The sequence below is a fragment of the Artibeus jamaicensis genome, unplaced genomic scaffold (assembly GCF_021234435.1).
Source record: "Artibeus jamaicensis isolate MK-2021 breed Jamaican fruit bat unplaced genomic scaffold, CSHL_Jam_final scaffold_847, whole genome shotgun sequence".
In the NCBI taxonomy this organism is placed as follows: domain Eukaryota; kingdom Metazoa; phylum Chordata; class Mammalia; order Chiroptera; family Phyllostomidae; genus Artibeus; species Artibeus jamaicensis.
Window position 1 is genome coordinate 9,199,668 of NW_026522057.1, and position 22,739 is coordinate 9,222,406.

Here is a 22,739-nt window from a genome sequence, read left to right on the forward strand (position 1 = left end):
CTGTGCTTGGTGTGGCCTCACTGTCATGCTCAAATATTTGAACCAAAGGCAGTGGTTATAGGTAGCTTTTCTTTTTTCTTTTTTTTAAACAATATGTATATATGTACTGTATGCTTAGGCATGTGAATGTTACTTTGTTTTAACAGAATTCAGCCCAGATGCCTCCGTATGCCTTGGGAAAATCATTGAGGCCCTCAGCTGAAATGATTGAGACTACGAATGACTCAGGCAAAACTGAACTTTTCTGCTCTATTAATTGTTTATCTGCTTACAGAGTTAAGACAGTTATTTCTTCAGGTAATGTTTAAATTTGATACATTTATAGATTTAATAACTGTTGAAGAAGAATGTAATGGCTTTTCCTTCATTTTGTTGTAAAATCTATATGGTTAAATAGTGACACAAGATTGTTTTACTTTCAGAGAACTGATTTTTTAAAAAGATTATTTATTTATTTATTTATTTTTGGAGGGGAAGGGAAGGAGAGAGGGAGAGAAATATCAGTGTATGGTTGCCTCTTGTGCGTTTCTTGCTGGGAACTGCCCTGCAGCCCAGGCATGTGTCCTGACTGGGAATTAAACTGTGATCCTCTGGTTCGCAGGCCCACGCTCAATCCACTGAGCTACACCAGCCAGGGCAGAGAACAGATTTTTAAGTGAAAATAATTTTTCACAGATTACCTTGGTTGAGATTTTTTTTTAAAGTTTCATATATGAAAAGAAAAAAAAAACCATAACTTTCAAGTTAGTTTTTGTGTAAATGGGACTTAATTGAGGAAGTTGTAGTTAACTTTACAGGGTATTATAAAGTTCCTTGATTTTTGTTTTGTATATTATTATTTGTGTTCTTATTGTAACACATTTTTGGATTATTTGCCCATCTGTGTAACTTACTCATTGGTTTCTGTTTTTGGTTACCAAGGTGTCCAGGTTTCGTGTCATAGTTGTAAAACCTCAGCAATCTCTCGGTATCACTTAGCTATGTCCAGTGGAACTATATACAGCTTCTGCAGCTCCAGCTGTGTTGTGGCTTTCCAGGTATGGCCTAAGGTATTTTATTCCTGCAATTCTCTTAGCCATTGGTCTGTGGCAAAATGTTCACCGCCGAAGGTCCACACTTAAAAAAGATTAAATTTAAGTTAGAAAAAAATTCTGTTCAACTGTAGAAGCTAGAATGTGGTTTGGATATGTGGTATGGTAATGTGTTCATGTGTTCCTTCCTCTCATCCTGGGCCAGGTACATAATGACTTCTGGTGCTGAGTTTGTAAGCCCACACTTGTCACATTTTGTTCACACTTTCAGAGAAAGGGGAGTTTAGTGATCCTCCAGGGTGGGATGATGTCCAATACAGTGCCCTGGTAGTAGGGGAAAGACACTGCTTGTGGCCACTGTGCTCTTCATAGCCATTAGAAGCTGGTTGTGATGGGAGTGTAGGTAGAGGGGAATCTTGGGGGAAAGGAGAGACCTGCTCTAATTTATTAGGGTCATATGTACTAGAGGTCTTTTTCTGGAAAGCCTACATTTCTCAGTCCTTCTATTCTGGAAGTATGCCAGTTAAACTCTTTCTGTGTACCACTTCATATATTCTAGAGAAATGTCGCATGGGAGTTAACTTACTAAAGTGAGAAAATGAAAATCACCGAGTTCCATTTTTTCTCAGTTGTTAAAAATCTTTGCCTTATTTGTGTCCATTTAGAATGTATTTAACAAGCCAAAAGGAACAAACTCTTCAGCAGTGCCGCTGTCTCAGGGCCAAGTAAGCCCACCATCCCAGTCAACAGCATCAGCAGGAGGGGGTAACACCTCCGGAGTTTCCCCCAGCCCCATCACTAGCTCTGCTGCAGCCGGTCTTCAGTCTCTTGCTGCACACTCCCAGCAAGTTGCTTCAACCCATGCAGTTGTTAAACTCAAGTGTCAGCATTGTAACCATCTGTTTGCCACAAAACCAGAGCTGCTTTTCTACAAGGTAAAGAGAGATCGTGAAAGGAATTGAATAAAATCTTATCCAATACAAGCATTTTTGTCTCTTCATCTTTGACAGTTACTTAATTTGCTTTGAAATGAGAAGGAAAAGGATATCTTAAAGCAACTGTATAATTAGGTCTTAATGATTCTTCTTTTTCTGCAGAGTAAAATGTTTCTGTTTTGTGGCAAGACTTGCTCTGATGACTACAAAAAGAAAAATAAAGTTATAGCAATGTGTGACTACTGTAAACTACAGAAAATTATAAAGGAGACTGTACGATTCTCAGGGGTTGATAAGCCATTCTGTAGTGAAGGTAAAGAAAAAAGTTCAGTTTTATCCACTGGGCATGTGGTTGTTATGAAATAGTCATTATGAGGTGGGCTGTTAATCCACAATTAATTTAAAGGAATTTTTGTTTTGTGAAGTGTAATTTGAAGCTTTTGAGTTATATTTAACTCACTTTAAAGTTTATTTTTTAAATGTTACAATAATTGCAGTAAAGAAAAACTTTTGAAATATCAGTTCGATGATATTAGTATAGAGCAGGGATCCCCAACCCCTGGGATCCATGGCTCTTAGGAACTGGGCCACACAACACCAGGTAAGATTTTATGTAATGTGATTGAATTATTCCGAAACCATCTTCCTCACCCCGGTGTGTGGAAAAACTGTCTTCCATAAAACCTGTTCCTGGTGCCCAAAAGTTTGGAAGCCCCTGGTATAAAATACAAAAAATCTCTTCATAAGTAGGGCTGTGACTTCAGAGATCTTTTTCTTCTTCCACCTGTTTGTGAAGAAAGTACTTAAGCAGTTATGGCTTCTTGGCTTAAGAAACCACGTGTGTTTTTGAATATAGATGGCTTAATGTTTAGAGTATATGTAAAAGGTGATATGAGTTTGTTTTGTGAATATAGAGACTGTCCTTTAACCTAGAGGCAAATAATTGTGTCCAGTATTTAGGAATTAACTTAAAAGTTGGCATCTAAGACTGTAGTCTCACTTTACCTTCTTCAAGTTAATGTAAATTGATGTTTCTTCATTTTTGTTTCTCAGTTTGCAAATACCTCTCTGCTCGTGACTTTGGAGAACTGTGGGGAAACTACTGTAGGATGTGCAGCTATTGTTTACAGACATCCCCTAATTTGGTAGAAAATCGATTGGAGGGCAAGTTAGAAGAATTTTGTTGTGAAGATTGCATGTCCAAATATACCGTTCTGTTTTATCAGGTAAATATAATATACCTTTTGGTTTCCTGAAGTTTGTAAAAGTTATTTTCTGTTGGAAGTGTGTTCAGGTTATGTGAATAAAATTTTGTGTTTAGAACTGGGTAAAATAAACTGTGGGTTCCTGAAGCAAGATTTAATTGATAATAAACTTGAACTCTTTGGGCTAAAGAATACAGAATTTCTGGAGTCTTTGTTGTTATTTAAAGTTATATTCCTTTTAAATTTTGCTTATATGGAGTTTTTTCAAGTTAGAACTTTATATAGTTAAGTTGCCATAAGGCTGTTATACAGAAGGTTACTCTGAGGAATTTGAAGTCAGACCTTGTTCTTATTTCATAGGTCAAATGACTATGACTGACTTTTTAAAAAAATTAATTTTTTGAAAGGCTGACAATGAAAGCTATGGTTAATTGAACCAGTAGAACCTATCTAGTACTTCCTAAGTGTTTAATCCCCACCAGAATCCCGAGAGGTAGGAATATTTTTGCCAGCTTCTAAATAAAGAAAGAGTAACATGTCCTTAAAGAAGCTGGCAGATGAAGCTAGACAGCACCTCTAACACTCCAGTGAAGTCTTCTGTTTACTTGTCTCCCTAACCCTCAAGATAAAATCTTCTTGAGGAGACGTATGTGATTTTCATAGTTATATTAGTATGACTACGACCTATCTTAGTACTCAAGATACCTCATTAGATATTTGTTGAATGAATCAAAGTCTTTATGACTCCAAAGCCCATATTGTTCCTACTGCAGTATGCTGCCTCTTAATTTTTTAAAGACAGAACCTATTTTTAGATTTCTTAATTGGTAATTTCAGAAAATAGGAGATCAGTGTTTATATTTGTTCAGTTGAGGGTATCTATATGAAACAAGAATATATATTTTTTCTTTTTTAAAGTGTAATTAATTGATTATGCTATTACAATTGTCCCAATTTTTCCCCCTTTGCCGCCCCCCCCCCCCCCCGCCTGGTTCTCCCCTTCCCTCCAGCGATCCCCTCTTAGTTCATGTCCATGGATTGTGCATGTAAGTTCTTTGGCTTCTCTGTTGCCTTATACTATTTTTAACCTGCACCTATATATTTTGTACCTACCCAGTTATGCTTCTTATTCCCTGTACCTTTTCCCCCCTTCATCCTCCCAGTTACCCTCCAGATGATCTCCGTATCTATGATTCTGTTCCTGTTCTAGTTGTTTGTTTTTGTTTAGATTCAGTTATTGATGGTTGTGAGTTTTTTGTGTTGTCACTTTAATGTTGGTAAGTTGTTTTTTTTTTAAGATTTTTTAAAGATTTTATTTATTTATTTTTAGAGAGCAGGAAAGGGAGGGAGAAAGAGAGGGAGAGAAACATTAATGTGTGGTTGCTTCTTGCACACCTCCAACTGGGGACATGGCCTGCAACCCAGGCATGTGCTCTGACTGGGAATCAAACCAGTGACCCTTTGGTCTGCAAGCCGGCACTCAATCCACTGAGCTACACCAGCCAGGGCTAATGTTCATAGTTTTGATCTTCTTTTCCCTAAGTAAGTGCCTTTAACATTTCATATAATAAGGGCTTGGTGATGAACTCTAAGCTTTACCTTATGTGGGAAGCACTTTATCTGCCCATCAATTCTAAATAATAGCTTTGCCGGATAGAGTAATCTTGGTTGTAGGTCCTTAGTTTTTATCACTTTGTATAGTTCTTGCCATTTCCTTCTTGCCTGCAAAATTTCTTTTGAGAAATCAGCTGGTAATTTTATGGGAACTCCTTTGTAGGCAACTGTCTGTCTTTCTGTTGCTGCTTTTAAGATCCTCTCTTTATCTTTAACCTTTGACATTTTAATTATGATGTGTCTCGTTGAAGATCTCTTTGGGTCCAACTTGTTTGGGATTCTCAGTGCTTCCTGGACTTGTATGTCTATTTCCTTTGACAAATTAGGGAGTTTTTCTTTCACTGTTTTTTCAGATAATTTTTAAATTTCTTGCTCTTCCTCCTCTCCTGGCATCCTTATGATTTGGATGTTGACCCTTTTGGAGATGTTCCGGAGTCTTCTTAAATTCATCATTTTTTAAAATTCTTGTTTCTTCGTTTTGTTCTGGTTGAATGTTCATTTCTTCCTTATGTTCCAAATCACTGATCTGAATCTTGGCTTCTTTTCTTTCACTGTTGGTTTCCTGTAGATTTTTCTCGATTTCCCTTAGTAGAGCCTTACTGTATTCAATGGGATCTTTGAGCATTCTTAACCACTAGTGTTTTGAACTCAGCATCTGATAGGTTGTCTCTCTCCTCGTAGCTTAGTTCTTTTTCTGGGGTTCTATTCTCTTCATTTGGGCCATATTTCTTTGTCTCCTGATTTTGGCAGCCTCCCTGTGTCTGTGTGCTAGGTAGAGCTGTTTTGATTCCCTTTCAGTGCACCTGTTAACTCGTATGGGGTGGAGCCTTGGGTATTTGCCAGGGCGGAGCAACCACAGCTTCATGTGTGTGTGGGTAAGGTTGAAGAGGGGACAATGCTACTGCTGGCTAACTTCTGGGGGCTTGCCTGGCCCTCAACTTTATGTCCAGTCATTTCACACACTTCCCATATGCAGTTGGTGTTCCTTCAGCTGCTGTCCCAGTTGTGGTTCCCAGGGTGGGTGGGTTTGGGTATGTACCAGCAGCTTCTGCTGCTGCCTTAACCCCCACTGGGTTTATAGTCAGAAGTTATGCAGCTTTATTTTTCCTAGTGCTGGAGCCCTGGGCTGCCCAGTCCGGCCTGGGGTGGGGCTTGCTGCCCACAGGGTGTCCCCCTGATTTTTATCCACCACATAATGAATGTGGGGCTGCCTGTCCTGCCAGATATTGCCTTGCTGCCTCACCGGGTCCTCACTACCTCAACTTCCTGTCTCTGCCCCTCCTGGCTGTCTGGATGAATATAGCTTCTTTAAATCCTTGGTTGTCTGACTTCCATATAGTTCTGGGTGATTTCCTGGAAGTTCTGGGTGTTTTTTTGTTTCTAAGTTAGTTGTCTTCCTTCTTACAGTTGTGTTATGAGGTGAGGCATGTCGACCTACGGTGACTGGAACCAAGAATATATATTTTTAGCCACAGTATATATTTTTTATATTTCAGTTGCAGTTTACATTTAATACTATTTTGTATCAGTTTCAGATGTATGGCATAGTCATTAGACAATCATATATTTTATAAAGCGTTCTGATATTTCAAGTACCTACCTAGCATTATACAGAGTTATTACAGTATTATTAACTATATTCCCTATGCTGTACATTACATCTCTGTGACTATTTTGTACTTCTTAATCCTTTTGCCTTTTTCATGTAGTCCCCCAACATCCCTCTCCTCTAGCTATTGTCAGTCTGTTCTCTCTCTATATGTGTTTGTTTCAATTTTGTTAATTTATTCTGTTCTTTAGTTTCCATATATAGGTGAAATCATGATATTTATCTTTCTCTAACTGACTTATTTCACTTAGCATAATACTCTTTAGGTCCATCCATGCTGTCACAAATGGTACAATTTTATTTTTTTATGGCTGAGTGATATTCCATTGTATATATCTTTCACAGCTTTTTTATCCACTCATCTGTTGATGGGTATTTGGATTGCTTCCATAGCTTGGCTATTGTAAATAATGCCATAATGAACATAGGGGTGCATATATTCTTTCAAATTACTATTTTGTGTTTCTTTGGATAAATGCCCAGGAATGGAATCACTGTATCATAAGGCAGTTCCATTTGTAATTTTCTGAGGAACTTCTATACTGTTTTCCATTTGCATTCCCACCAATAGTGCACAAGGGTTCCCTTTTCTCCATATCCTCACCAACACTTGAATGTTGTTTTATTGATGATAGCCATTCCAATAGGTGTAAGGTGATATATTACTGATAATTAGTGATATTGAGCATCTTTTCATATGTCTATTGTCCATCTGTATGTCCTCCTTGGAGAAGTGTCTACACAGGTTCTTTGCCCATTTTTAAATTGGATTGTTTGCTTTTCTAGTGTTGAGTACTTTATAAATTTTGGATATTAGCCCCTTATTAGATGTATCATTGATAGAAGTCTTATATTATGTGATCTCAACTGACTCATAATGTTATCTTTTTATTATTTTATTGTTTTAAGCCTATCCTCTCTTACATTTCTTTCTCAGATGGCCAAGTGTGATGCTTGCAAACGACAGGGTAAGCTAAATGAGTCCATAAAATGGCGAGGAAACATCAAACATTTTTGTAATCTATTTTGTGTCTTGGAGTTTTGTCATCAGCAAACTACAAATGACCCCGATTCACAAAGTAAAGGTAAAATTAAATTTGGCTAATGGGATCTTTATGTCAGTGCTAGGATATAATACCAGCGTACACAGTTGTAAATAAAAAAATTTTTTTCACTAGATTTAGATAGCCTGAATTTCTTTAAAATTTCCTGTAAGAATCCTTAAAGATTGCCCTTGAGGGAAAATTAATCCTGATGCTTTTTGCTGTCATAGTCAAACACCAAGAATAATAAATGTAGAAGCACTAATTTTATAGGAAAATTAGATTTGATTGCTTTTGATTGACTTTACCCATATATAAATAACCATACCAGGGATAGATGCTATTCAGTTAATAAACTAAAAATAAAAATAGGAAATTAGGGCAGGCAAAGGGAGAGGATATAAGTGTGTTAATATAGTTTCTGTGACTGGTAAGATTTGATCCAGAGCTTGTTTGTAGCCAAGGAAGAAAGAACAACACATTAATTATATCAGAAAATAAAGTAGACCAGTTCTTCATGGGTAGCAATGTTTTTCTTGGCTAAGAATAAAATAATTTTGCAAGTAGGACAGCTAATGTGGTCAAAATATTCATATGAATAGATAGATAGATGGCATGTTTTTAAAGTAGTTCCGTGAAGTAGGACTTCTCTAAGTTTAAAAACATTTGACATTCTGTTCTCTGATCAAAGCCTGGAGCGCTGCTTAATTGACAGATTCCATGTGCTTTGGCTCCTTATAGTCTGGCTCTTCTTTGCCTTTGCAATCTTATTAATCATCATCCAGATATGCCTTCTAGCTAATCTTGTTTGTTATCATCCATTCCCTGAGGTTAGTCAGGTGGGTGGTAGAGTTTTCATTCTGTGATGTAGGTTAAAAAAACTGGTGTTCCTGTGTGGATAGGCCAAAACTTATTTATACCTATGTCACCAACTTATTTATAAAAGTTGTCATGTTAAATTTTTATTTGAAGCAACATAGGTGTAGAAGTTTTAATATTCATGAATGGAAAAGCCCAACTAACCCTGAAGGCAGTACATTATATTTTTACCTGTTAAATATCATTTGAAGTTTGTAATTTCAGAGCACCAGCCTCTCTTTAAGTCCTAATAAACACTAATCTGACCAGTAGTATCACCCAACCCAACATTATACTGAGTTAGATATTTGCAGTGCATCTTGAAAATTTAGTTGTTACATGGTTTTTCTGTGTGTGTGTGTGTGTGTGTGTGTGTGTGTGTGTGTGTGACCCTTTTGTTTATACTAGGTCTTACCTTTTTATTTTAAGCAGTGACTATTTCTAAGGCACCAAGTGCTTCAGTGGAGCTCCCTTCTGCCAAGACAAATACAACACCAGTTATAACCTGTGTGGTGTCATTAGCAAAAGTATCTTCTGCCCAGTCCACAGGGAACACTAACAGTGGTTTGAAAGGTATGACTTGGCATAAAGGCATTTGTTTAAACTGTGGAAATGAAGATTGTTTAGTGTGTGTAGCTGTTATTGTAGCTGTTAGTGTTCACTGTTATTTATACTTACATGAGGAAACATGCTTCTCTGTCCTGGAGGGAAGTGGGTAGCAAGCTGGCTGGAATGGATTGGGAAGGAAGTGGCATGTGTGGTTTATTTTTTTAAGAACCCAAATAATTTTAATACAGCTGCCTTTACCACCAGAGATTATAATATTGTAGGAGGGGATTGCAGCTTAGGAATCCTTATCTTTTACTAAGAACCTAGGTGATACTGAGGCTGAATATTTTTGGACCATATTTGAGAAGTTTTGGGCTAGGCTCTAGATCACCTTCATGAGAGGAAAGTAACTTCTTGCTTTCGGTATTCTGTGGATAATAACATATGTTTAATTTTTAACAGATGCAGTTACTACAGATGCAGCAAAGATCATCAGAGATGTAAGTTTTATTGTTAATATTTGCCTGATAATGCCACTTTATTTTCATTTTGGATATAGCCTTCTAATATATATCTCAGTACATTTCTGTTTACAGCGTAGTCTTTAAAAATGTGGAGTAATATATTATGTATTAATTTTTGTTTTCAAATTTTAAAATTACATTATTCATCAGAATGCATTCCTGATTATTATTTGTGTCTGGTGCCTTAATTTCTTTAAATACTTGTTAATTCCATCTGTTACTTATTTTTCTCTTTTATTACTTTCAAGTAATTTTCTTTTAGAATAGAAAGTCTCTTGAAGAAGTTCAGTGTAGTGTCATTGTGTACATCTTTGAATTATGCCAGGCTGAAAATAGTGCAAAGTAAAAAGATTTAAATCCCCACTTTATGTCTCAAATTTGAAATATTATAAAGCTTTCCAAAATTAAAAAAAAAATTGAGGAAATGCATAATTTCAAATGTGACAGGCTAAAAGGATTACAGACTATGTCATTATTGTCTTATGTCAACATCACTTAGTGGGAAAACAAAATTCTCATCATTCTTTATCAATATCACATGAACCTAATGTCTTAGATCTTAGGTTAATGTGTTTTGCTGACTGTGGGCTGCTCTCTTAACATTTGCTCATGATGCAATTCAAAATCATTTTTTATATCAAATAACTGTCATTCAGATTCATTAAATGGTGGTGCTAGTGCTAAAAAGCATGCCCAGAATTTAATAAATTTGGAACAGAAATTAAATGTAATAAAACTCTGTGAAGATTGATTGCCAGACGGCTGCTGCAATATCTCATCCTGTTAATTTAGGAGAGTGCATCCTGAAGAATATCAGAGATAATGTTCATAAGAACCAAAGCATCAGTAAAGCAGGTACACCTGTTAGTTCACAAAATGATCTTATAACAAGGCAAGGATAATGGAATAAATGGATAAAATCCTGGCAACATGGCTATAAAGTCAGTGTTGATATAATGCATTCCTAAGGTCAAGCTATCATCTGTGCTAAGGCATGAAGTAGTCTATTAAAGATATTATTTGCCCTGGCTGGTATAGCTCAGTGGATTGAGCGTGGGTCTGCAAACCAAACAACCATGGTTCGATTCCCAGTCAGGGCACATGCCTGGGTTGCAGGCCAGTTCCCAGCAGGGGATGCACAAGAGGCAACCACACATTGATATTTCTCTCCCTCTTTCCTTTCCTTCCCCTCTAAAGATAAATAAATACAATAAAAAAAAAGATATATTTATTTTTAGAGAGGGGGAGGGAGGGTGTGACGGAGAGAAATACCATTATGCAAAAGAAACATCAATCAGTTGCCTTTTGCACCATCCCCTTTTGGCGACCTGACTGGCAACCCAGGCATGTGTCCTGACTGGAATCGAACTGGTGACCATTATGTTTTCAGGACAATGCCCAATCTACTGAGCCACCTGGCAGGGCATGAGGTATTTTTGATGATTTGAAAGGAGCTGGAAAGTGAAACGAAAAGGTTTACTAGAAGTCATAGCTGGTTTTCTAATTTTATTAAAAAGTATTTTATTGTTTATGCTATTACAGTTGTCCCAATTTTTCCCTCTTTGCCCCTCTCCACCCAGCCTGCCCCGGTTTTCCAATTTTAAAGCCCACCAAGGTATTAAGGATATAAACATGAGCAGGCAAGCCATACCCGCTAACTTCAAAGCTATCAAAACATTTCAACTTTACCATAATTTAAAGAGGCTTTAACTTGGAAGACAACATAATAAAGAATGTGAATGTGGTAAAGAAAGTGGTAAGTTTGTGCAAGGTTGTTGGATGTTGAAATTTTGCTTGGTTTGATCCCCATGAATTAATAAAGGAAGCCATGCTAGAATTAGAATAATAAAGATCCCGTGGAGTCAGATCTCTGGTGGTGGCTGCAGGATTGGGTTGGTTGGGGATTGGGCAGTCAGGGCTATGGTGGCAAAGGGATGAAAAAGGTGGGCCGTGAGAGCAGCAAGGGACACATACTGCATTACACTGTGGGCCATTGCATTCCTGGCCCCTGGGCTGCGTGCCTGCCCAAGGGCTGAGGCTCTGGCTGTCAGTTGTAGACCTTAAAGCACTTACAGTCTTTTGAAGTGCTTTGATATCTCCGAAGTAGTGCCATGTAAACTGAAGTGTTTGGTAATCGCAGAAACATTGTGGGCTTGGAAACCTAACCAACGCCTTTAGTAACTCTTGCAGCATTTTGACATTTCCAAAGTGTTTTGGCATTTCTGAAATCTAGAGAACTGTGATGGGCAGTGGAAAGAAGGTGGGAAGGTGCCAGTGGCGTGGGAACTGCCCAAGGTCAAGTACCTTTGGAGCAGCACCCAGAAGGGTGTTCCTGCAAGTGCAATGATGAGGCCCCCTCCAGATGGCTCTGTGTTGAGTCCTGGAGGGGCAAGCAGTCTCAAGCACCTGAAAACCTGGAAGGAGGATGATATGAGCTGCACAGTGAGGTTCGTCCTGGGACTTATCCTGCTGCAAAAATTCCTCCTCCACATCTTCTTCCTATTCCTCTGGCACAGATGTGGATAGGGCTGCTCCCAATGGCTGCCTGATTCAGAGCACATGGTGGTTTCTTATGTCATGGTGATCCCCTCTGTGCCCTGCCAACTCCTCTCTAGAAGAAATGGTGTTTGTAGAGGAGAAAACCTGCAGCCTTAAGATTAATTCCAAAGATAGTCCTTGTAATTCTGTGAACTCTTGACCTCAAAATGATAAATTGGAGAACCAACAAGGTTCATAAAAGGAAGAGGGAAAGTCTTTGAGACCAGGGTTCTATGATGATTTATCTGAAGGCTATCCAGGGTATTCTGGGAAATTCCATGCCAAAAAAGAAGGGAGATACTGCCCCTAGGGCAAAATCAAACACAGGAGAGCATTAAACTACAGGGAAGGACCAGCCAAAAGTATCGCTGTCTGCCCCTTGGAAAGAGAAAGAGTCAGCTCCAGAGATCAGAGTGAAAGGAAAAAAAAGCTGTGCTAGAGAGGAACAGCCTCTGTGACAGGAGAATGGTGATGCACCCTTCGGAGAAACTCAGCAAGAAGGCACGTGGTGATGGAAGGAGAGTTACTGATGCACACTCTCCACCCCTAGAGTTTTTGGATGACTGACTCTCATTTAGAAAGTGAAAAATGTGGAGAAATGGAGGTAGTGACAGCACACCTCTAGAAAGTGACCCGCCCAACATGGGTGAGGTCTCCAGTTACCTTCTCCCAGGAGGAGCCCATCTCAGTGAAACTTTCTTTTGTTTTTTTTTAAATTATATTTTATTAAAAAATAAACTATATTTTATTGATAATGTTATTGAAGTTGTCCTAATTTTCTCCCCTTAGTCCTCCTCCACCCAGCATTCCTCTTTCCCTCATACAATCCCCACACCATTGTTCATGTCCATGGGTCATGCATATAAGTTCTTAGACTACTCCATTTCTTATACCGTACTTTACATCCCCACAGCTATTCTGTAACTACCTATTCGTACTTCTTAATCTCCTCACTTCTTCACCCATTTCCCCACACCCTGCTGCCATCTGGCACCATCAAAACTCTCCATATCCATGATTTATTTGGTCTGTTTTTTTTTTGCTTAGTTTGCTTTTAGATTGATTTGTTGATAGATATATATTTATTGCCATTTTATTGTTCATACTTTTGGCCTTTTTTTTTTTTTAATAAAGATTTTATTTATTTATCTTTAGAGGGGAAGGGAAGGAGAGAGGGAGAGAAACATCAATGTATGGTTGCCTCCCATGCATCCCCTGCTGGGAACTGGCCTGCAGGGAACCGGCCTGCAGCCCCGGCATGTGCCCTGACTGGGAATCGAACTGCGATTGTCTGGTTCGCAGGCCGGCGCTCAATCCACTGAGCTACCGCAGCCAGGGCTGGCCTTTTTCTTAAATAAATCCTTTAACATTTCATATAATAATGGCTTGGTGGTAATGAACTTTAGTTTTTTACCTTGTCTGGAAAGCTCTTTATCTGCCCCTTGATTCTAAATGTAGTTTGGCTGGATAGAGCAATCTTGGCTATAGGCCCCTGCTTTTCATGACTTTGTATGTTTCTTGCCAGTCCCTCCTGGCCTGCAAAGTTTCTTTTGAGAAGTCATCTGACAGTCTCACGGGAACTCCCCTGTAGGTAACTAACTTATTTTCTCTTGCTGCTTTTACGATTTTCTTTAACCTTTGGCTAAAATTTTTTTTAATATCTTTTATTAATTATGCCATTACAGTTCTATTTCCCCCCTTCATTCCCCTCCACCCTGTTAAAATTTTAATTATGATGTGTCTTGGAATGGGCATCTATTTTGGTTGGGACTTTCTGTGTTTCCTGGACTTGTATTTGTCTGTCCTTCACCAAATTAGGAAAGTTTTCTTTCTTTCTTTTTTCAAATAGATTTTTCTAATAGACTTGTTCTTTCTCTTCTCCTAGTACCCCTATGATGCACATGTAGGAATGATCAAAGTTGTCCTAGAGGCTATTTATATTGTCCTAATTTTTTTGGATTTTTTTCTTATTCTGATTAGTTTTGTGTTTTCTTATATTTCGAATCATTGATTTGATTCTTGGCTTCATCCACTCTACTGTTGTTTCCCTTTAAATTGTTCTTTATTTCAGTTAGTGTATCCTTCATTTCTGACTGGATCTTTTTTATGCTGTTGAGGTCATCACTAAGTTCCTTGAGCATCCTTATAATCACTGTTTGAAACTCTGCATCTATTTGAAATGCATCTGCTTATCTCCATTTCATTTGGTTCTTTTTTTGGAGTTTTGATCTCTTGTTTTACTTGGGCTATGTGATTCCTTGTCTCCCCATTTTGGCAGCCTCGCTATGTTGTTTTTATGCTATTATTCCCTGTCTTGGTAGCATGGCCTAATGTAGTAGGTGTCCTGTGGGGTCTAGTGGCATAGGTGCACCCTTTGTGTGGGCTAAGTACCTCCTTCTCTTGTAGTTGAGCCATGATTGCTATTGGCAGGTCAATGCGAGGGATTTACACAGGCCAGTCAGCTACAAGGACTGGCTGTGATCACTTACCAACAACCTCGGCCCTCCGTGGAGAATCAGCTGTGCAGGGAGAGTGGTGGTGTTCTGACATGGTGTGTAGCTCCACACTGTGTGTGTAGGCTCTCTGGCATTTCTCAGAAGGTGCAGGCCAAGGTCATCCCCCACCTGTATTCTGCCCTAGGTCACCCTCCATGAGCTGTAAAGCAATCTGAGATGGCTGCTACTTGTGCTGGGCTTGGAGATTCTCAGGCGAAGCCATACTGAATCTAAGTTGGCTCTTGGTAGTGCTAGGCCTGGGGCCACTTAGCAAGAGGTACAGGAGCTGGGGGCTCACTGAGGCCAACTGTTGCTTATTTGAGAGGGTTTAGGAAGTCGTGATGCATGAGCCAAGACCCACCATTCATATGGAAAAGTCACTGTTAACAGCTTGGTGGGCCCATATGTTGGGTGGGATGCAGTCTCAGGCATCTCCAGGGTAGAACAAAATGGTGTTAGCCAGATTAAAGGAGTCTCAGATATGGCACCTTCCTGCCAGCTCTGTGGCTTGTGGGGAGAGGGTTCAGAAAAGGGACAGTGGCCTCTGCCCACCTATCTGGTTGGGAGAAAGCTGTCCCCCAGCTCTCACTTTGATGCCAGATACTTCAGTACCTCCCTGTATGCCACTGGTTCCTTTCAAGCTGCTACCGCAGTATCGGAGCTCAGAGAGAGTCAGTCTGAGTAAGTCCATGTTCTTTGAGAGGAACTGCTTGGGACTCGATAAATTTCTTCCACTGACTTAGTCCCCACTGGTTTTTGCAGCCAGAAGTTATGGGGACCTATCTTCCAGGCACTGGAACCCTGGGCTGAGGGGCCTGGTGTGAGTCTTGGACTCCTCGCTCCCAAGATATCCCTCCCAAGTTTTTATTCACTACACCTGGATGTGGGACCAGCCCATTCTATGTCTCTTTTCCTCTTACCAGTCTGGATGGATGTGTTTCTTTAATTCTGTAGTTCTCAGACTTCCCTTCAACTCAATTTTTGACAGTTCTGAGGATGGTGTTTCTATATTTTAATTGTAATTTTGGTGTGGTTGTATGAGGAGGCCAGCCATGTCTGCCAACGCCAACATCTTGACCGGAAGTCCCACTTAAACTTTCAACAGTTCCAGAACCTTCTGCCTTCCTCATTGACTGTCATGTACCTGGGTATTGGAACGGTAGTCTGTGGTGTGACTACACCAGCTATTGGACCAACAGTCCCAGTGTTCTAGCTATGCCTCCATGGGTAGCAGCAATGACATTGCCAGCTGGGAGGAACAAGCTGGGTCTCCTGAGCAAGTGTTTTCTCAACTCTACAGTGAGCTCCCAAAACACCTCCAGAGATCTGGAGGTGACAGAGGAAAGCAGATCCCAGAATTCTCGTTTTTTTCTAGGAGCTTAAAATCAGCAGGTAAAGGAAAAAAGAACATTCCAGAGGGGGCACTACCCCATTCTGGTGAAGGGCATGCATCTACCACCCTGCCCGACTAGCACTTGGACATGCTCTATTCCAAGTTGTCTTTCAAAAGTTGTCCCTTTTCAAAGGGACCTTTAGCCAGTTAAGAAAAATTATAGCAGCTCCTCCCCTAAGGGATTTCAGGGCTGCATTTATGATTTCTGTGACCTCAGGACACTGACAGGTTGTCTAAAGGAGGAGCTGTTGAAAGAGTCAGGTTTGGGGACCTTTGGGGGACCTTCATTTTGCACATGACTACAGTGAGAGTCAAAAAGAAATCTTTTCCAAGTCTGAAGGCATCCCAAGGCTGTGAGCATTTGGGGGAAATGGGCTTGGATTAAATGCACCATGCCTGTTCAAGAAGAGCACAAGGTGATGGTATTCTCTTCAGCTTGCTTACAGTTTTTTTTTAAGCTCTTAGTTTATTAATCCTCCCATGAAAAATCTGCACAATCACCACAGATAAACTAACTGAAGAATCTTCTCCTCTTGTCCAGTCCCCAGCTCACTTTCTGCCGGCATCAGCGTAGGTTTTTGTAGCTCCCCCCGCCGACTTGCTTCATTTTGTTCTTGTGTTCCTCTCTGTTTCCTTGAGGTCTTCTGTTCATATAGGACAAGTCTTGCAAGTTGGTGTTTGGATTCATTTTTCTTGGTGTGATCCAAGGAATCACACGTCATGCCAAAGCCTATTATTGTCTTGCCACCACCAAGACGGGTTCTGAATCCAAACACAAAGATGACGTCTGGTGTGGTGTTGCATATTTTAGCTAGTTTTTCATACATTTCTATCTCAGGTGCTATTGTTTTGCCAAGATGAAGGACATCAATGACCATTTGTTTCCGCTGAAATAGTCTATTTGTCATGAACTTTTTGGTCTAGATAGTTACTATGTCATTCATGATGGTAGCACATTTACCTACAGTTTTAATTATTCTTTTAGTTGTTGAAATCTAACAATAGGATTTCTCTACTTTTGGAACTAAAGAATTAGAATTCCTAAAAATTTAATTGCTCTCAGATCATGTAGATGTCATTTGTGAAATTCTTCATAAGCTATTTAAGCTTTATTATATACAGGGAGTGGGGGAATGATAGGAGCTTTGTGACTTCTTATGGCTAATGATGTGTCTCAAAACATTTGTTTCCCATCTTGGAAGCAACAAAAGAAAGAAAGAGAAGGAAGGAAAAAGAAAAAGGTAACAGGAAGAGGGCCCTAGCAATTAGCCTGGACCTTCAGTACATCAACCAACAGTGAAGTAACTGACATAGGGGCTTTTGACGTTACTTCAGCAACAGTGCTATTTTTGAAGAAGATGATCTAGATGTGCATTCCATGGTGGCAAGGCAAAAGATGGACAGTGTGTCTGCATATCAAGAAGTCCACAATGAGCCCTGGCCAGGTAGCTCAGCTGGTTAGAATGTTGTCTCAATATGCCAGCATTGCTGATTCAGTCCCTTGTCAGGGCCCATACGAGAATCAATCAACGAATGCATAAATAAATGAAACAACAAATCAGTGTTTATCTTTCTCCCCCTCCCCTCCCTCTCTAAAGTCAATGAATTAAAAATTTTTAAATCCATAATGAAAGGTAGGTAGGGGAAGTAGAAGAAAGTAAAGGGGGAATAAATGGTGATAGAATAAGACTTGACTTGGGGCGGTGAATACACAATACAATATACAGATGATGATGTATTATAGAATTTTACACCTGAAACATACATAATTTTATTAACCACTGTCACCCCAATAAATTCAATAAAAAGTAAAAGAAGGAAATCCACAATGAGAGAAAATGCAAACTATATTAGATTCATTCTTTAGCAGAAGTCTTTACGAGAATCAGACCTCCCTTCATTATAATGTGGAAAGATAGCTTGTCCCAGTTTGATTCCGCTTAACCCTCCCATTATTCGTGTTGTTGGAGGGTGATAATGATACCTTCTATTTAATTACTTTCAGGCAGTATACTACATTAGAACTGTCATTAAGTTAACTTTGTAATTATTTGTATATTATATACTATACATCAAATTATATTTTAAAATCAGTAAATTATATTTTACTAAGTCACTGGTATAGAATTAATTTTGTTATTAACCATATACAATTAAAGTGTTATATTTTATATTAAGTATTATTAATATGTATAATGAAAATATTCTATATTGGTTAAAGATTTATTTACTCTTCCATCCTCCTTATGTATAGGGTAAGTAGTCTTGTTAGTTTTAAATTATTCAGGGTTTTCAGGAAATTATCTCTTATTTAAATGTTTCTGCCCTATGTATGTTGGGGCAAAAGTAGGTTTACAGTTGTTCATATGGAAAATAATACAATAATTAATAAATAATAGTACAAGAATAAACTCCGTGCTTCACGTACTCACAACTGTAAACCTACTTTTGCCCCACCCTGTATATCTTGTCCTGTGTGGAGTCCTATATAATTCACTTTAACCAGTCATTTAAACTATGTTACAGAATAGCTCTGACCAAAATTTCCAGTTTGGTCTAAAAAAGTATAATAATAACAAATAGTGTAGTACTGTGTAATTTTTTTTAATGACAGTTTTAGAGGGTTTTTTTGTTTCTCTGGGACGTAAATGTGAATCTCTTTCAAGTTATTTATTTATTTATTTATTTATTTATTTATTTATTTAATTGATTATGGTGTTACAGTTCTATTCCCCCCTTCATTCCCCTCCACCCTACCCCCCATCCCCACCATTACCCCCCCTTTAGTTTATGACCCTGTGTCTCAATTCCTTTAGATTCTATATTTCCCATGCTATTCTTGCCCCCCCATCTATTTTCTATCTACTGTCTATGCTACTTATTTTCTGTACCTTCTCCCCCCTTCTCCTCCTCCCACTCCCCTGTTGCTAACCCTCCTTGAGATCTTCATTTCTATGTTTCCACTCCTGATCTAGCTGTCCTTTTAGTTTGCTTTTGTTTTAGGTGTGGTTGTTAATAACTGTGAGTTTGTTGTCCTTTCACTGTTCATGTTTCTTTAACTTCTTTCTCTTAGATAAGTCCCTTTAACATTTCATATAATAAGGGCTTGGTGATGATGAACTCCTTGAATTTGATCTTATCTGAGAAGCACCTTATCTGTCCTTCCATTCTAAATGAAAGTTTTGCTGGATAGAGCAATCTTGGTTGTAGGTCTTTGGATTTCATGACTTGGAATACCTCTTTCCAGCCCCTTCTTGCCTGTAAGGTCTCTTTTGAGAAATCCGCTGACAGTCTGATGGGTACTCCTTTGTAGGTGACTGTCCCCTTAGCTCTTGCTGCTTCTAGGATTCTCTCCTTCATTTTAATTTTGGCTAATGTAATTATGATGTGCCTTGGTGTGTTCCTTCTTGGGTCCAAGTTCTTTGGGACTCTCTGAGCTTCCTGGATTTCCTGGAAGTCTATTTCCTTTGCTTAGATCTATAGGTTCTGGGGCTTTGAGATCTTGCGACATTTTTGGTCTGTTCTGGCCCTTTAAGTGTGAGAAGCGGTGCCTTGGACTCCCAGGTCCCTGGGTTGTGACGCTGTATGTGGGGGCCTGGTCAGAGCGGGAAATGGCGACCCCCTCTGCTGTTTCTCACAGCTGGGTGAGGATTAGCGTCTTAGGTGGTTCACCTGGGCGGGGCCACTCAGAGTCGCTGGGTTATGACGCTGTATGTGGAGGTGGGGTCAGAGCAGGGAAATGGCGGTGCCCTCCACTGCTGTCGCCGCGGGGACCCGCCGGGCCGGTCCAACTGCCCACTCCCTCGCCTGTCCCCCCCACGCACAAATGCGCGACCACAGTTAACACACAGCACCGCTCCCCCGCTGTCTCCCCCGCGGTAGCTCGACTGGTGGCTCGCTCGGTCGCTCACTAGGTCCAACCCTGGGCCTGGATTCCGCGCCTGAGTCCGGCTGACCGAGACCTCCTGTGTAATCCCGCTTCACCAGCCGCTGGTTTCGCCCCTTACCGGTCAGGCTGAAGAATTTGTTGTTAACGGACTTCCGAAAAGTTCAATTTTCCGTGTTCTGGCTGTGTTTTCTGTTGCTAATATTTAGTTGTCTCTAACCTTGGTTGTGTGAGAAGGCACGGCACATCCACCTATGCCTCCATCTTGGCGGAAGTCCTCTCAAGTTATTTAAATGGTCTTAAATTGGGGGGAATGGTAAGATACAGGAATGTACAAAGAAGAAAATCTGCAAAGGTCAGCAATTTTTTATATAAAGGTCTAGATAGTAAATATCTTGAGCTTTTCAGGCCAGACAGTCTCTGTTGCAACCCTTTACCTCTGCCGTTGCAGTGCAGTAAGCGGCTGTGTTCCAGTAAAACTTTATTAACAAAAACAGGTGGTGGGCTGGACTTGGCGCAGAGTCATATGCTTTGCCAACTCCTGCCCTTCTGTGTTTTCACCATCCAGAATCAACCATTGACAGATTTGGTTTATTTGCTCAGTGTTTTTTTTCCTCCTACTTTTCTATGTTCTTCTTAAAAAAATCAATCACTTTTCATATTCTTAGATGTACTTGCTATTAGGAGTTTGGTGTGTCTTTTCAGACCATTTTTAATCTTTTGCATTCATATATACAAGTCCATGGAAAATATTTAATACTGTTTTTAAAAATATCCAGGTGTACCTGATAGATTTGGTACGTTCCTATTGACTGCTCTATAGTATTATATTGTATGTAGGTACCACATTTTATTTGTTCATTGCCTAATGAACAAATGTTACATTGATTCCAGTTTTTCACTATTAAAAATCTGTACTACAGTGAATATCCTTGTAGCTGTCTCCTTGGGCAGGTATATTGGTGTTTGTCTAGTGTAGGTATGGAAGGGAGGAATTTTGGGGTCAAATCATATTTGCATTTTTAGTGTTTAAATTGCCCTGCAGAGAGGCCATTCTAATTTTTATTACCATCAGCAGTTTATGGCTGTACTTCTTTCCCACAGCCTCACTATCATTTAATGTGTCAAATTTAAACATTTTCTACCAATTTGTTTAGTTATATCTTATTGTTTTATTTTACATGTCACTGTTTACTAGTGAGTTTGCCTTTATTTCAGTTTTGAACATTTTAATATTTAACTTTTCTATTTTTAATTTTCCCTATTTTTGTGTTGAATTGTCTTTCTGAATGATTTATAGGATTTCTTTATATATGCTGGACCTACCCCCCCTTCCTACTCATCATTTTAATCAACAAAAAAACATGCAGTAATGCTTCTTGAAAAAAAATCCTTTTTTTAACAACATAGCCCTCTAGCTAATGTCCCATTTCTCTGCTCTCATTTTCGAAAAACAACTCTGAAGGTGGCCTCTACTTCAGCCTCCATTTTCTTACATTATCTTTCCTTAGCTCCCTCTAGTCAGGCTTCTGTCTGCATCACTTCACTGAAACTGCTCATCAAGGTCACTGTCAGTTTCCATTCTTACCACATTCAGTGGTCAATTTTCAGTTTTCATTCTCCTCATCTTTTCAGTAACACTTGATACTGTTGATCTTTCCTTCCTTCTTGAAATACATTCTTCAACTTCCAGGTCATCATACTTGTCCTTTTTCTCAATTTGCATGCTTCCTACAGGACTCATATACATTCTAGTAGTTTTAAACACCATATATGTGGTAGCTGATCCCCAGTTTTATTTCTTTTGCCCTGACCTCTGAGTTCCAGATTCATGTGTCCAACTGCCTATGATTAATAGCTCTCTCAAGCGATACATCTATACCAGAACCCTTTTATTCCTCCCAGACTTCGTCTCCAGTGTTCCTTCTTTACTACCTCTTTAGTTTGAGCCACCAGCATTTTTCTTCTGGATTATTGTGATGACCTACCTGTCTTCTCATTACCATTTTTGCCCTTTGCAGTTTTTTTCTTCATTCTGTTGCCAGAATGATCTTCAAACCAATTGGATTGTGTGACTCCACTGCTTAGACACCTTCAGTGAAACTCTGAAAAAGAAGAATAAAAAAGAGGAATAGGTAGTTCCCAAAATGATAGGAAAACAATGTTTTATAAAGTTGCACAGTTAAAAAAAACTGATACTAAAGCTGTGAATAGGTGGGCAAACTCAGTAGAAAGGAAATTCAGAAATCTAAATATATGTGGGAATTTAGAAATAATAAAAGTGGCATTTTTAGGTCAGTAGAGGAAATCTAGATTACTCAATAGTGTTGTGACAACTGAGTAAACTTAAGAAAAAAACAGATTTAGTTCTACTTCACAAGTTAAACCTAAATGAACACCAGATGGAGAAAAAACTTAAGTGTAAAACACTACTAAAAGTACTAGGAAAATACAGGAAAGCATTTTAATACAGAAGTGGGGAAAATCTAGTCTACAAAACCCAGAAGCCATAAAACATGTGTTTAGGGAAGTTTAACTATATTTCAAAACAAATGAAAAGGTTGCAATTCATGTCATTAAAGGCTGGTTTTTATGAATCATTAAAGACTAATTTTCCATGGGGAGAATAAGTCTGATTACAGACTACGAAATAATAGTTTTTAGGTATTCACAGAGATAATCATCTTCAAAATTACAGAAATGCCAGAACTACAGTTGTCTCAGATTGGCAAAGAAAAATATCGATAACACCGTTAAGGCATTTTTACATACTGTTAATAGCAGTTGGTAAAACTGCTACAGAGGACAATTTAGTTAAAACCTGTTACAATTTAAAATGTAACTACTATTTTACTCAGGAACTCAATTTTTAGGAATTTATTTTTAATATATATTTCATACATTTATGAAATGGATTATGTGCACAGATAATAATGGCAGCATTGTTCGTAGCTGAAACTTGAAAATAACCTAATTATTTTATCAGCGATCAGGGCCACTGTGAGTTCATCCTGAGTTATTGTACAATACTGATTAGAAAACAAATAGCCCCACATGGG

General features: G+C 39.0%; 1 protein-coding gene and 1 pseudogene across 11 annotated transcripts in view; both read left to right on the top strand.

Annotated features, from left to right (window-relative positions):
* ZMYM6 (zinc finger MYM-type containing 6) overlaps positions 1-22,739 on the top strand; it is a 40,346-nt gene that overhangs the window by 11,170 nt on the left and 6,437 nt on the right. For 8 of the 11 annotated variants that reach the window (XM_037149349.2, XM_037149345.2, XM_037149352.2 and 5 more), the window contains 8 exons: positions 147-297; positions 922-1,037; positions 1,697-1,966; positions 2,129-2,279; positions 3,020-3,192; positions 7,332-7,479; positions 8,725-8,868; positions 9,307-9,344. In XM_037149349.2, coding sequence (XP_037005244.2) covers positions 147-297; positions 922-1,037; positions 1,697-1,966; positions 2,129-2,279; positions 3,020-3,192; positions 7,332-7,479; positions 8,725-8,868; positions 9,307-9,344 — 1,191 coding nt within the window. Of the gene's footprint in view, positions 1-146; positions 298-921; positions 1,038-1,696; positions 1,967-2,128; positions 2,280-3,019; positions 3,193-7,331; positions 7,480-8,724; positions 8,869-9,306; positions 9,345-10,948; positions 11,125-22,739 lie in introns of all 11 variants that reach the window. The other 3 variants (XR_005083092.2, XR_005083091.2, XM_037149351.2) reach the window with 2 other exon arrangements.
* On the top strand, positions 11,131-13,013 carry LOC128626659 (putative deoxyribonuclease TATDN2; annotated as a pseudogene).